Genomic DNA, 14456 nt, shown 5'->3' with positions numbered 1-14456 from the left:
GCATATCCTGACAACGTCAAGTATACGTTTTGAGCAGAGTTTAATCAGAGCTCTTCAATTGAATAATGATCCAAACTGGAGGACTGAATTGTCAAAAGTTTTAAAATTGTTCATTTGTCTCTGTTATACCACACAAAACAAACGCATCCAGCTTTTTACTCCTTTAGCTTGGTTATTTTATTTAGAACTTGTACAACGCGAGGTGAGCTAACTTTTATTGAAAAAAGAAACACAATCCAAACGTTCTGACATTTCTGAACTAAAAAAAAAAAATACGGATCTTATTTTTGACAGTTCAGTTCACTGCTCTGAGCTTCAAGTCGTTTTTTTTCTTAAGCTCAGAGCAGATCCTGAGCACGTCAAGTACGTTTTGAGCAGAGTTAAATCAGAGCCCTCTATTTCAATAATGAAACAAACTGGAGGACTAAATTGTCAAAAGTTTTAGAATTGTTCATTTGAATCTGTCATACCACACAAAACAAACGCGTTCAGTTTCTTACTCCTTTAGCTAGGTTATTTTATTTAAAGCTCATATAATGCGAAGTGAGATAACTTTTATTGAAATAAGAAACAAAATCCAAACGTGCTGACATTTCTGATCTAAAAAAGAAACGCCGATTTTTTTTGACAGTTCGGTTCTCTGATCTGAGCTTGATAAGAACATACACCGATTAAGCTCATCTCAAATACGAGGGGGGTCAATAAGTCCGTGACTTTTTGAATTTCTGACCTCTTTCCTGAAACAGCAACACTGCTCCTGTCAACAGTCAGTTGACTCCTGTCAAAATTTAAACTTGCTGCGTCAGTTAGTTTTGTGTTTGACAGCTATTTTTATCAGACTACTCACTAATTTGAGGAGAAAATGGAAAAAAGTGAATTTCGTATCCAGCAATTCTACTTTTTTTTAGCTGTATGAGAAGTTTCTATAGTTATTGGCTGCGTTCAAACTCAGACAGATAGAGTATCCGGATACTTTTTTGTTACTGTTTTACGTGTAAAATAACAGCTGATCAAAAACAGCTGAGATGTCAAAAAAGGAATCCAAATGTATCCAAGAATGTCTGGGGTATGTATGTATGTAGCTATCCAAATCGTTCAACAAGGCATCTAAAAATCCAACGCAGTCATTGTCTACGGTTTGACAGTTGAAAATGTCAAACTGACTTGACGTTTCTGTTCAGTAAGGTTTGGCAATTCATCTTGAATTATTTAATTTCAAAACAAAGCTTTCGAATTGTTACTTAAAGCAAATATCTGTTCCCGAAGTTCATAGAACCCTTTTAAACTTTTACAAAGTTAGATAACATTTTTGTCTAATGGCAACCCTCTTTATACATATGTATCTAATTGGAGTAGGAGGAAAATGTTGCAAATTGGAACACAACGATAACGGCGACAACGACGCGACGGAATGAAAACTAAAAATTAATTCGGTTCCCATTCCCATTCACGCTAAACCCGACCACAACCGTTCGGTATCGCTATTCGTCGCCGTCGTCCACCGCTCGTTGTCGTCGTTGTTGCCGCTGGCTCTACTTTCGTTCCTCTAATCTTATCCGACCAAGAAAGGGTTTTCGGTTTTGTATCTTTATCTTATCACATTCCATTTCCATTAATTTCACCGTGTTTTTTTTTTAATGTGTGTTTATCATGACTAGATGACTATTTCCTTCTGTGCGAAGCACACAGTTTACGAAAAAATAATAAAGTTCAATTAAAATAATTTAAATTGTAGTCATACAAAAAAAAAACAACCATCTGAGCAAAATATCGAACTTGGAAATTTTCGCCTAACAAACTGTCAGATAAGATTAAACAATTACGTTGTGCGGCTCGTGTTTTTTTCTTCGAATTCTTAGAAAATTTATAAAGTTCTGTTGTCACTTTCAAGTTAATGGTGGTTCCTCTTCCTATAAAGTATTGTGAATTGCAATTTGTACGAAGCAAAGCGCGAAATTAAATACGAAATATGTGAAAAATTCTTTTTCGATATCGAAAAATTTCTTGTCAAACGAAAGTGAATTAGTTTGTTCTTATTTTTTCTTTTCTACAAAAATATTATAAATTAAAAATTTAAAACAATGTCATCATTTAAGGATAAATTTAAATTTTGGGGAAGAAGCAAAACGGTAAGCTACGCAATTACGAAAATATAAAAGTTCTCCAAAAAGTAATGAATGAAGTTCAGTTCATGTTCGAATTTTCGCAAATGTATTATAATCTACTTTCGAGTGTTTTTTTTTTCGAATATCAATGTTGTGTCATTATGAAATTGTGATTGTTGTTGTTGTAATTTTAAGTGCTTCTCTTTTTTTTAAACTTTAGTTGTCAACAAAATTTAAATTATATTTCATGTACATACATTTTTTCTTGAATTGGAATTTTGTTTATCTGTCTAATTAATTTAGCTTAAAAAAGAGATTGAATATTTGATTGAAATATAACGACTTAACATTTCCTGGCAGAAAGGAAAAACACTTTTTTAAGACTCATTGTGTTATTGTTTTGGTATCCATTTTTGAGAGGGTTGAATATGTATTCAAAAGAAAAGGCATTAGATACAAAGATACAAATGTTATTTGTGTACTTTGTTACTAAACAAACTAAGTGACAATTATTATTTTTCTTATCATATGTACATAGGAAGGTGAACATATGGATGTACATTATGAAGCATTATCTACTTCTTAATAATTCTGAAAGTTAAATATAAACAAAATCTATAACTAGAGCTTTTGAAATTTCAATATTTCCTAAGGTTTATATGTTTCTTTATTGATGTAAATAAATATTGCAAATAAAAATATTTAACGCTTTATCCCTCCCTTTCTTTCTTAATGTAAGGAAAATGTTTTATCTTCTATCATAATTTTGAAAAGAAAAAGTGACATTAAGGCGGACTTTACACTAACTTTCAAAGTATGATTGATTACATCTTAAAAATTAGGTAAAAAAAGTATTAGGCATTTGTTACAATCTTGGTAATTTGTTAAATAATGTTTGGATAAGTAAATTAGAATGGCAATGACATGTGTTATATTGCATGTTTGAAATTTAAGCCAGCCAAAACTGTGCATTTTGACAGGAGTAAAATATTTGAATAATTGCTGTTATCTGTTTTACACAGGGTGGTTCTGACATTGTTTATAGATTTAAGTTGTGAAATAAGTAAACTTAATACAAATTTGTTATTGAACCAAATATTTCTTCTTTTTTTTAACAAAAGAGTGAAAAACAAGGAATCAATGAAAAACAGTGGTTTATTCTATAATCATTAAGATGTTTTTCAATTTACATGGCTACTCCTATTTTTGTATTGTTTTCATATACGTTAAAAAAATATTGGTTGTTTGTAAACAAATCGTTTGAACTGAGTTGAAATTTAATACAAATCATAATTTAAATACAGCTACTAAAGGTTTACAAAAATGACTATAATATTTTCTCAGTTATTTTATAATAGAAAAAAAAAATGTTAGACTGTCGACTAAAATGTCACATGACAGCTTAAAAATTTCACCCATGAACCCATGAATTTCAAACCTCGGATACCTAAACTGTCATAAATGACAGTTAAAATCAATGTATTTTATATGTATACGTTGACAGCTGTCACAACATAAATTTGATAATCATTTTTGAAATAGTTGACATTTCTTTCACAATTTTAATAGAGCTACCAGAGGTTTACAAAAATGACTGTCATATTTTTCAGTTATTTTTATAATAGAAAACAAAGTTAGACTTTCGACTAAAATGTCACATAACAGGTTCAAAATTTTACCAATGAACCCATGAATTTCAATCCTCGGATACTTCAACACTGAGTTTAGAAATGATGTTATGTCAGGCCAAAAGCCATTTCTGATAAATGAAAGTTAAAATCAATGTATTTGGTCTGTATACGTTGACAGCTGTCACAACATAAGTGTAATAATCATTTTTGAAACTAGTTGACATTTCTGTCACAATTTAAATACAGCTACCAGATCTTTACAACAATGACTGAAATATTTTCTCAGTTATTTTTATAATAGAAAAAAACGTTAGACTTTCGACTAAAATGTCACATGACAGCTTAAAAATTTCACCCATGACAATCAATTCTCGGAACTATTTAAAGTAAAAACTAAATTTTGTTTAGTTTGATTTCCTTAAGGAAAGCTTGATTATAAAAGCTAGTTCCCATATAACGGTTTTGCATTAATAAAAATGTTGACCTCTCTTCAAGATATTTTCTTAAAAATTTTAAGAAATTCTATTTGTGTAAATAAATAAACATGGCTACAGGTATACTAAACAAAAACATGCAAAGTGAGCGAGCGGATGACTGACACTGACAATGGTACTCATTTAAGCTTTTATATTATTGCGTGACTTAAAATTGCGTGCTTATACCCTCAACCTTAAGCTGCAAACATGTTTGTAAATGTTTGTTCATGTTAAATAATAAGATTCTTTCAATGCTAAAAATAATAAAAAGTTAGACAAAAACATTTTTTTTTTTTAGAATTATGTCCTATGTCGCTCATTTGCATGACAGTTCAATATTTCTGTCCGATCTGAGATTCCAAATAATCATATTTTCATTTTGGCCATTCTGAAGTTTGCCTTTAATGTTATATATTTTAAAATCAAAATAAATGCTTGTTCAAGGAAATCACTTTGAATATTTAGGACACTAAACATGACAGCGATTGAGTTTGACGTTTAGATAAATGTATTTATCAATTTATTTTTCTAATGTAAACTTTTGTAAACTTAGCAAATTGTGAACTGTCTGTTCCAAAGAGGTCAAAGACAACTGCCGAAAAGGTCCTCCATCTGTTGCGACTACTTTTATTTGTTTATAGTCCAGCTAAAACTATAAAATTTTATTTTCTAAAACCGTTTTGTAATATTGTTTGTTACGTACCTTATGCCACTCTTTACTCTCTCGTATAGGAGGTCCCAATACGTTTAGCTCAAGGGCAAACGAATACCAATATTAGGCTTAGTTTTTTTTGGATGATCCAAACGTCCCGACACCTTTGGCAATGTCGGGGTTTGCCTCCATTAGCTCCACCAACTTTAAGAACTGGGCGTTGTTGGTTCTTTTAATGCTATACTAATAAAAGTTGTAATTATAATTTAATTAATAATTACTTAATTTATTCTTACCTTTGTCGATTTTCACTAATTTTTTTTTATGTCGCAACAAAAAATCTAGACAACTACTTTTAATTAAAAAAAACGTTGATTTTTTCAAAGTCACCAAGAATTACAGTTCGACCGATTATGACAGATAAACGCGAGCATTCGCCAATTGTGAATTGTAATAGAACGACATTTCAATTCACCAAATTTTTGAAGTTTGAGGCGAACGTCAACTTGGCGAATAGCAAACAGTATTTAATTTCGAATTTCTGACAGTAAGAATAATAAATTTGGTTTATAATTTTGAGAATAAGAGAGGTCTTAGAAATACATGTAAGGTTACCAAACGTGTAAGTGTTTCTTATTTTTGATCCAGAAGCAAATGTCACTTTTCTTGGAAATCAGAACTGTCACTTTTTCCCAAATGACAACTTTTAAAAGAATCCACAAGACTTCCAGATAAACAATTTAAAAATGACATTAGTTTGGAATCTAGAAAAATGACTGCATTTTATTTATAGAACCCTTGAACGCAGCTTAATCATTTTTTTAAAACATAAAGTATGCCTTTTGTTTTTTAACTATCTCTTAGGTTATACGATTTTCTTTTTTTTAACCGTATTAAGAAAAATACATGACTCACTAAAAAGTACCAATTCTAGATTAATTTACCCTACTCTCAATAACTGATTCATTATTATTAAGATTGTTTCATAACCAAATACAACGAACTTGTCGGTACATAGATATATTATATAGATAGAAGGAAGAACCGCATGATGAATGAAAATAAAATACAAAATAGAACAATAACAAAATAATGTAATGTAGACAATTTATTAAATGATATCTTACTTAATTTCAAGTCAACATCCATAAAGAATAAGAGACGATGAGTCTATGAGGAATGTGGCGAACGAATGTGGATATATTTTATATCTATTCATAAAATAAAAAGATACTACAGTATCTATACTCGACATACATATGTAGATACAATTATACCCGGTGGAATTTTGATGATTAAAAGTTAAATTGGATGACAAAACTTTTCTAAAGTTAAGTTGACAAAGTTGGTTTGTTTTGTGTTAAAAATTTTGATGATGAAATAAATCTTGATATCTCATTTAATTCCGATATTTATTTACTTCCAAAAAGGGTGGTTTTGTATTGTTTTCTGTGGGATATGGAAAACACCTAGTTTTGGGTCTTACAAAATAATAATTATGGATTAATAGTTGCATAAAAAAGGGAAGGCTTTAGATAACATTGAAGTATTGAGTTGAGTTTCTGAAAAGTAATAATCTCTAATCACGATTTCTGTGTCAATATTTTAGCTACGACAAAATCTGTGGTAGTTTTTCTTTTGTCACTCGTAGAAGAGAATCTGACAGGACCTGTGATAATGTCGAATATATGTTTTATTGGTAACAAGGGGATTTTCAATTGGGACGGTTTGATTTTGACAGCTGGTGTCAGCCATATTGCTTTTTTTACTTTCTGTCAAAATATCTTCTTTTGATCAGTCACTAAGGACATATAATAAATGATAAAGCTTTATTATTAAATTGGGTGTCCTCCAATAGCAACAATGGGCGTTGCGCTCTTTTTGGAGCAGTTGGAAGTTGATCCCAACTAATGCATGAACCTTTTAAGACATTTTTCCCACAATAAGTTGTAATAAAACTTTATTTATCAATTTTTCTTTATTAATTTATATCTTTAGTCACAGAATCAGTCTTTTTCTTTTTCCTATCCAAACTTCAATAATTTCCAAAAAATCACAAGATGGCTTCATTTCCTGCCTTCCACGTGTTTTTCCTCTGTTTCTTGTCCGGAATTGCCAGACATTGCCAGATTATCATCTTTTGTGAGAAGGCCGAGAGGTGGCGCTTGGAACACAGAAAGAAACCATTTACATTAAATATAACAATATAAATATAACAGCAAAAAAAAAACTATTACAAAGTCATCAATAATAAGTAAACTGTAAAAGTTTTAAATGTTTCAACAGGTTAAGGTTGCCCTACATTTAATGCGTTACAATATCCTTTTGCGTTCCATTGGAAAAAAATAAATTGATTAATTTTTTTATTTAAAGACAAATTTTCAGATTCAGATCAAATTTTCGAGAATTTTTTTTACTTCTGTCAATAATGAAGTTTTTTCTCATAGTTTTATAAAATTCAATTTAGTTGTATAAAATATTTTATACATCATATCTCTGAGCAAGCTTCGTTAATATTGTATAAAAATAAAATTATGTTCAATATAAATCCATCTGTCACTTCGATGAATATTATTTGTGGTTTGTTTATTTGTATTTGATTGTAAGAAATATGTACAGTGAGTGCCATTCATATTCGGTTTTCAATATAAACACATTTTTTGATTAAAATAGCAATTTAATAAAATAAAATAAAATAAATAAATAATAAGATAAATCAAAAAATAACACTTCATTAATGTTTGATTTTTTTCACATAGTTATAATAATTTTTTAATTAATCCTTCTTACCATTGATTTTAAATATTTTGTTGGACACCCTTGATTGGATAAAACTCCGTCCAGTCGCTTGGGCATGTTTTTTATAGTTTTTTTCGGAGGTATTCAATGCCTATTTTGCTCCATTGTTCTTGAATCCGTTGCTTGAGTGAACTTATTGACGAGACAGGGTTTTCGCGAACTCGACGGTCCAATTTATACCACAAGTTCTTGGGTTAAGGTCTGGAGATTGTGGAGGTTTTTGGATAACTTTTGGACACGACAACATTTCCGGCAACGGATTCAGGCTCATAGATTTTGCTGCGGGGCGAAACGTCATGGTATCCAGTACACTTTTCCATACCTCAACATCCACAAAGGAACTTGGGCTTCTCCAGATCAATCTACCGTCAACCAGATTGCGATCGACGCCAGATACGCTTCCAGCATCATGGATGTACGAACTTTTCGAGGAACTGAAATCGACTCGGACCACTACCTCGTTGTAGCCAAGGTAGCACTTCGGATTTCCAGACCCAAGGCAAAACAGGGAGGTGCTACAAACGGCTACAATCGCCAGAGATCGCCAAATTCTTTTCCGACCGAGTTACAAGTAACCTCTCTCGAAGCTCTCTGCCGCCAACACAATGTATCGAAAACCAGTGGCAACATTGCCAAGATGAAATCAGAGAAGTCGCCTCTGATGGGGAATGTCGGCCGGCAAATGCAGCCAAACAACAGGCACGCAAAGCGTCGCTGCATAAAAGGACGAGAGCTGCTCATGAGCTCTATGAACAGAAGAGGCGAGAGGAACATCGACTTCTCAGAAGGAAAAAGAGAGCCAACAATCCCGTCATCCCGACTTAGACGAAATAAAGATTGCCATATCTAAGCTGAAGTCTAATAAGGCCACTGGGGCGGATGGCTTGAATGCCGAGCTCTTTGAAGCAACTTAAGATAAGTTGGTAAGGAGCATGCACCAACTTATCTGTAAGACATGGTCGGAGGAAAGCATGCCCGATGAATGGAACCGCAGTATTGTTTGGCCGATCCTGAAAAAAGGAGACCCTCTTGACTGCAATAACTATAGAAGAATCAGTCAACTTAGCATCGCCTCGTCTTAAGCCCATTGTCAACAATCTGATAGGTCCTTATCAGTGTGGTTCTAGACCAGAAAAGTCTACAGGTGATCAAATATTCACATTACGGCAGATCCTGGAAAAAACCCAAGAACACCAAATCGACACTCACCATCTCTTCATCGATTTCAAGGAACAGGAACGAGCTGTATAGAGCCAAGTCTAAACTCATCCGTTTGTAAAGGATAACCATGGAGAATTCACGCTGCTCCATAAGGGTTATAAACAACTTAACAGAACCTTTCGATGTCAAAAAAGGTTTTAGACAAGGCGATGCGCTGTCATGTGATTTTTTTAACATCGTGCTTGAAAGAATATTGCAGAGCTTAAACGTTAACACTAGAGGCACTATCTTTCAAAAGTCTATCCAATTACTAGTATATGCTGATGACATTGACATAATCGGAAGAACTCAGCGTTTTTTTATTTAGGGAGAGGCGGCAAAAATGGGTTTAACGGTTAATAAGGGCAAAACAAAGTACATGCTGTCGTCAAGAAAGGACATACAACACCGTAGTCTTGGTCAAAACGTCACCATCGACAGACGTAACTTTAAGGTAGTCAAGAACTTCGTCTACCTAGGCTTCGCTGTAAACGCACAAAACAACACCAGCGCTGAGACCAAACGCAGAATAACTGTTTCTTTGGACTAATAAAGCAGTTGAGTGGTCCTTCTCTCGAGCGACCAAAGTGTTTCTATATAAGACTCTTATCTTCCCCGTCCTGCTATACGTCCTGCTATGCAGAAGCATGTACTATGAAAAAAGGGCAGTACAGCGAAGTAGACTTAGCCAAAAGGGTAAAAGTGCAACGACTAAGATGGCTGGGTCACGTAGAGCGCATGGAAACCAATGCTACAGCCCGGAAAGTCTTCGAATCCACACCCACAAGACAGCGCAGTAGAGGAAGACCCCGGATCTGTGTCTGGAGACATCTAGCTAGCGACCGAGCTATAGATGGAGAAGTTTGTTGGGTGAGGCCCTAGTTCACATAGGACTGTAGCGCCACCATTTGCAACTATCACCGCCTATCAAAAAAAAACCAAACATTTCGTATGTATATATAAACGTTGTTCCAATGAAATTATTTGTATTGCTTTAGACTTTTGTATGTGTCACCTTACTGTTCATAATCTTAAAGCACTGATCCACAGGCAAATTCTACAAATACACTGCTTTTACAAAAATAATAATGACTAGTGACCATTTCTCTTTTCGTCTCATTTTAACAACGGTTAATTTGATTTATTTTGAGGTTAGTAAGTTTATACGTGTAGCTTTATTTGTTTAGTTAATTTATGCCGGGACTTTGATTGATAAAAAAGTTTTGTTTAAAATTAAAGGTCGCGAAGTACTACATCAAAAGATGATTATAAAATAACAAATTTATTCCGAAGAAACCCCACGGCACAGTACTGTATATTTGAAATCAAGCACTGTATCAAATAAGCTGTGAGCCACTGTATGTCTTTTTTAAAGTTGTCATCTTTTGACATTTGACTAAATCTGGGACAATACACGTCTGAAATTGTTTTAATTCATTAAAAATATCACAATTTTTCAAGAAATGTTTAGTTATTTCGTATTTCCCCAAAAGTAATGTGATTTAACTTTTTTTTTTGGTACCGCTTAAAAAAAATTTTTCAAAAGGAGGCTAATTCAAATCGTCATCTAAATAAAATGGTCTAACTTTGAACTTCACATGATTGAACACCTAACGACGCTTTGGGACGAGGAAGTTCTGGATTTAAACATTTTTCAAGCATTATGTCTATAGTTGTCAAGGACAACGATATGTCAAATTACTAAAATCCTCAAATCGTTACTTTTAACACATGCCACACACACTTCTATATAAAGAACATTTAAGTACTGGTTTGCGTTTCTTATAACTTTCAAACACACACCACCATCTCCATCAGTCCTCAAATTTAAAATTTTTGGGGGAGTAAAGTCACATTTATACTTGTAATAAACGTGTAAAATATGTCAACTGCCAAATGGCACAAAATGATACCCTTTTTAAAACCGTATGTGTGTATTCTTTCAAACAACAACACGCCCCCTTGTTAAAAACTATCGTTTCAAAATATCTCTCAACACACACATTTCCAGTCTTTAAATTACTCATTGTTACTTTTTTTTGGTGTTGTGTTTGAAGTAATAAAAACTAAAGGGACGCATGCTATACGCACGCACTCTTTAAACGTTCGTCAGCAAAGTAACAATTTTAAAACCTATGTTGAGGCTTATATGTTATCTAATGTTTTCCCTTGATGCTGATAAGTTTGACGAATCTTTTATAGTTTAGGAGGTTATGTTGCTATAATTTAGTGAGAAATGACATAACCTTAATCATGGTTGTTAACAATTTGAAATTATCTCTTTAACCTTCTAAAAATTCTGGCCCAAATTATTATTATGGCCAGGAAAAACTCAAAGTACTGTGGTTTTAAAATTCAGTATAAAAGTACTGCAAAATCATTCAAGATTTTCTACTACTCAAAACTTCAAACGCGTTTATCTCAAAATAATATTATAAGTAATCGAAAAAAGGTTTCATAGTATCATTATGATTAAAATATAACAGCAACTGTCAGTGCAGAAGGAAACCATTAAAAAAGGAAACTTCATTGCAAGAAAACTTCAAATCCGCCATTTTTAAATAAATCGCTGTCACTGTGACTGTCAATTCCCTTATATTTATAATACAATCCCGTTGCTATAATCTTATTTTATTTTAAAGTATTTCTGTCTGCATAGCACCTTAAAGAGCTAAGTAAGGAAGAGGGTATAAAAAAGCCCCTTAGATGACACAAATGTCAGTTGGACCTTTCTGATGGTAATGCCAGCCGTTTATTTCCTTTTCTTTACGGTTTAACGTACTTAATTTGCATATTCATATTATCAAGCCCCATATCGAGGTAACTTTTCAACCTAAACGTCCCAAACTATGCTATAGCATCTCTTTTTCCCTACAATGTGTCAAAGTAGGGTCATGCTATATAGGTTGGTTGTTGTTTTGCTGGTTCTATGACTAGTGGAATAGAAAATATGGGTCGTTTACGTTACCATAAAAGGCAATGTATTTCCATGCCACAATGATGTTTTATAATTTTTTTTTCTAAACACGTTTCCCGGTTGATTAGGATGCACATTGCTGCTGTTGCTGCTGGGCTGCACTATAGACGATAAGTTGAGCCGCAAAACACTCTGCATCAAATTAGACAAAAACGGAATGGAATGGAAATTATATAAAAAAGGGTTGCAGAACTGCGTCAGTTTCCCATAAATAGCGACTTGCGTTATGTGTAGTAAAAGCGAATTTAACATGCAAATTAACCACAAGATTTTCTCTCCCCTACCATACCGACACACCGACAGCGACAACGAATGACGACGCGACCGTACCGATAACAAGATGCCTGATAAGGCATTGTTGTGGCTGCTACTGCAGCCGTTTGCCGGCTTCTAATTTCAACCCAACATGACGACCACCGAGACGACGACGACGTCTAAAAAAAACAACAACAGCAATTAGAAAAGGAAAATTATATGAAGCTATGGTTATAATCCCCGAACTCATAAAACGAAGTCAAAAATCGATTTAAGTACTCGAGAAAATGTTGTTCTTTGAGCTTTATTGGGGTGGAAAGCCATTTCCAGCTGTCGTCGACCCTCTCGTTTCTCGGTTATGTTCTTTTTCTTTCTCGCTCTTACTCGCTTGGCAGAGAAAAGGTTGGACAAAGAAAAAAAAAAAGTTCGGCCATTGCACTATTGGATTGGGAGTGCTGGGCGAACAGGCTTGTATACGGTACGGCGCGGCGGGCGCATACCATACCTTATCATCAATGGGGCACGAAATTCCTTCTCTTCAAGAGGAGCTGATGGGAGCCTATAACGCCGCCGGTGCTGCCGGCATACAAATTCACTCGATCGACAATAATTATTATATGCTGATGATGGCATGGCGCAAATAACTTTCCTCTATTTCAAACCCCCTCGCCTCCCCGACCTACCCATGGAGTGTGTCAATGGAGGAGAAGCCTCGTTTTAATAGGCCGCATCATCATCATCATCAGCCAACTTTTCAGAAGCGAACGTCTACAACAACGAAAACGAACGACGATGAGCGACAACGCTTCGTGTAGAAACATTTGCCAAACGTGTCAGACATAATAACACCTGAATTTTGCTTGTACAATCGCTTCAGCTGTATACATGTAGAGTTACAGAGTGTTGCCTCTTAATGGCGCTGGTGCTGACAGAAGGTTTTTTTTTTGGGTCTGTTCACATCGCTGGTGATATGAGCAAATAAGAGTTTTTTTTTGGTTTATTTGCCTGATTTGTTTGCGTTTATTTTTGGCTACAAAAAATTAATGCCAATTTTTTTTTGTCTCCATTCAAAACGTGACTGACAGATGGACACGATGGATGATGATGAAGGAGTTGGAGTTTGACAAATTTATCAATCATCAAAAACATTCATGTAAATAAATTCTCTCGAAATGATAGTAAAAATATGTAAATACAAAATAAAAAGATGTGTCATTAAAATTCTACCATTGGGATTGTTCGATTTGTATTTTTTTATTGGAAAACTCTCTCTGTTAGTTTTTATTTGACGTAATTAATTATGTACCTTAATTTATTGCAGTAGAATTGACAAGCGAAATGAAACAAAAAAAAATAAGTAGAATGATTTGAATTTCTGATTCGTTTCCTAATTGCTTCAAGATTTAATGAAAAGTTATAAATTTGTTTTTATGACATTTTCCATTGGAAAATCGGGATTTCAATATATTGATTTTTTTGCCTATTGCTGATTTTTGTGTCAACAAATATCACGATGTTACTATTTTTTCGTTCTCGAAGGTAATGAACACCCAATTTTGATGTTAATTTAGTGTATTCATAGTTATATGTATATTAGCAACAATTGATTTTTTTGATGTCACTTTGACAACTTATAGCTGTATTTTGGGTGGTATGTATCTCGGCTATAGTTTGAGCAATGTTGGTTTTAAATGTGTCCAGAGTTCGGTTTTATTATCACCCGATATATCATCATAAATTACAAACATTCAATTAAAATTTTTGACACTTCATATGACAGCTGAATTTGACAGATGTTAAATGGCTGCGCTAACAACTTAAACTCAAAAAAAAAAAAGAATGACACTTGAGTACGTTTTCTACATAATATATTAGCATTTCCAATGTTTTTTGTGAAGTCAAAGTGACAGATCCATTTTCACACTAGGAACATTTAAAGATCATGTAAATCTCCATAGACAAGTTTTTGAAACTTTTTTCTACAAACTGATCGATTTAAAAATAACGAAAATGTTGGTTGAACCCAAACATTCAATTTTTAACGAAGACATTAATTGACATTGATTGATTTATTTCTCTGATAAGCATTCTTCTATGCGAACGTGTAGTTATGAGTTGTTGTCATTTAAAAAATTATCTTAAATTCGGTTTTGGTCGAAAGGCTTGCAAAGTTACTTAAAAAAAGTAAAGTTTCTTTAACCCTAGTAAATAAATTCACGACATTTGCTGTGAGAAAGGAACAAACAAAATAATATTTAAATACTTTGATTATTGGTAGACTTCAAAAACTGAAGCTTGTGCACACTGTCATTTTTGACATTTATAATAAGTTTTTGATAAGCGAGGGCAGCGCTCAATCTT

The 14456-nt window shown here is 33.4% G+C and overlaps 1 protein-coding gene across 5 annotated transcripts in view; it reads left to right on the top strand.

The window, feature by feature from the left end:
- Window positions 1-14456, top strand: part of LOC129948324 (active breakpoint cluster region-related protein) — a 143535-nt gene that overhangs the window by 18808 nt on the left and 110271 nt on the right. Inside the window, exon 1 of one of the 5 annotated variants that reach the window (XM_056059281.1) lies at window positions 1531-2129. The exons of the other annotated variants lie outside the window; for them this stretch is intronic. Coding sequence (XP_055915256.1) covers window positions 2082-2129 — 48 coding nt within the window. The 5' untranslated portion in view covers window positions 1531-2081. Of the gene's footprint in view, window positions 1-1530; window positions 2130-14456 lie in introns of those variants that run through there. 5 annotated transcript variants of the gene reach the window in all.

The sequence above is a fragment of the Eupeodes corollae genome, chromosome 2 (assembly GCF_945859685.1).
Source record: "Eupeodes corollae chromosome 2, idEupCoro1.1, whole genome shotgun sequence".
Lineage (NCBI taxonomy): Eukaryota > Metazoa > Arthropoda > Insecta > Diptera > Syrphidae > Eupeodes > Eupeodes corollae.
The sequence above is the reverse complement of the archived record's forward strand: the minus strand, read 5'-3'. Positions and strand labels throughout refer to the sequence as shown.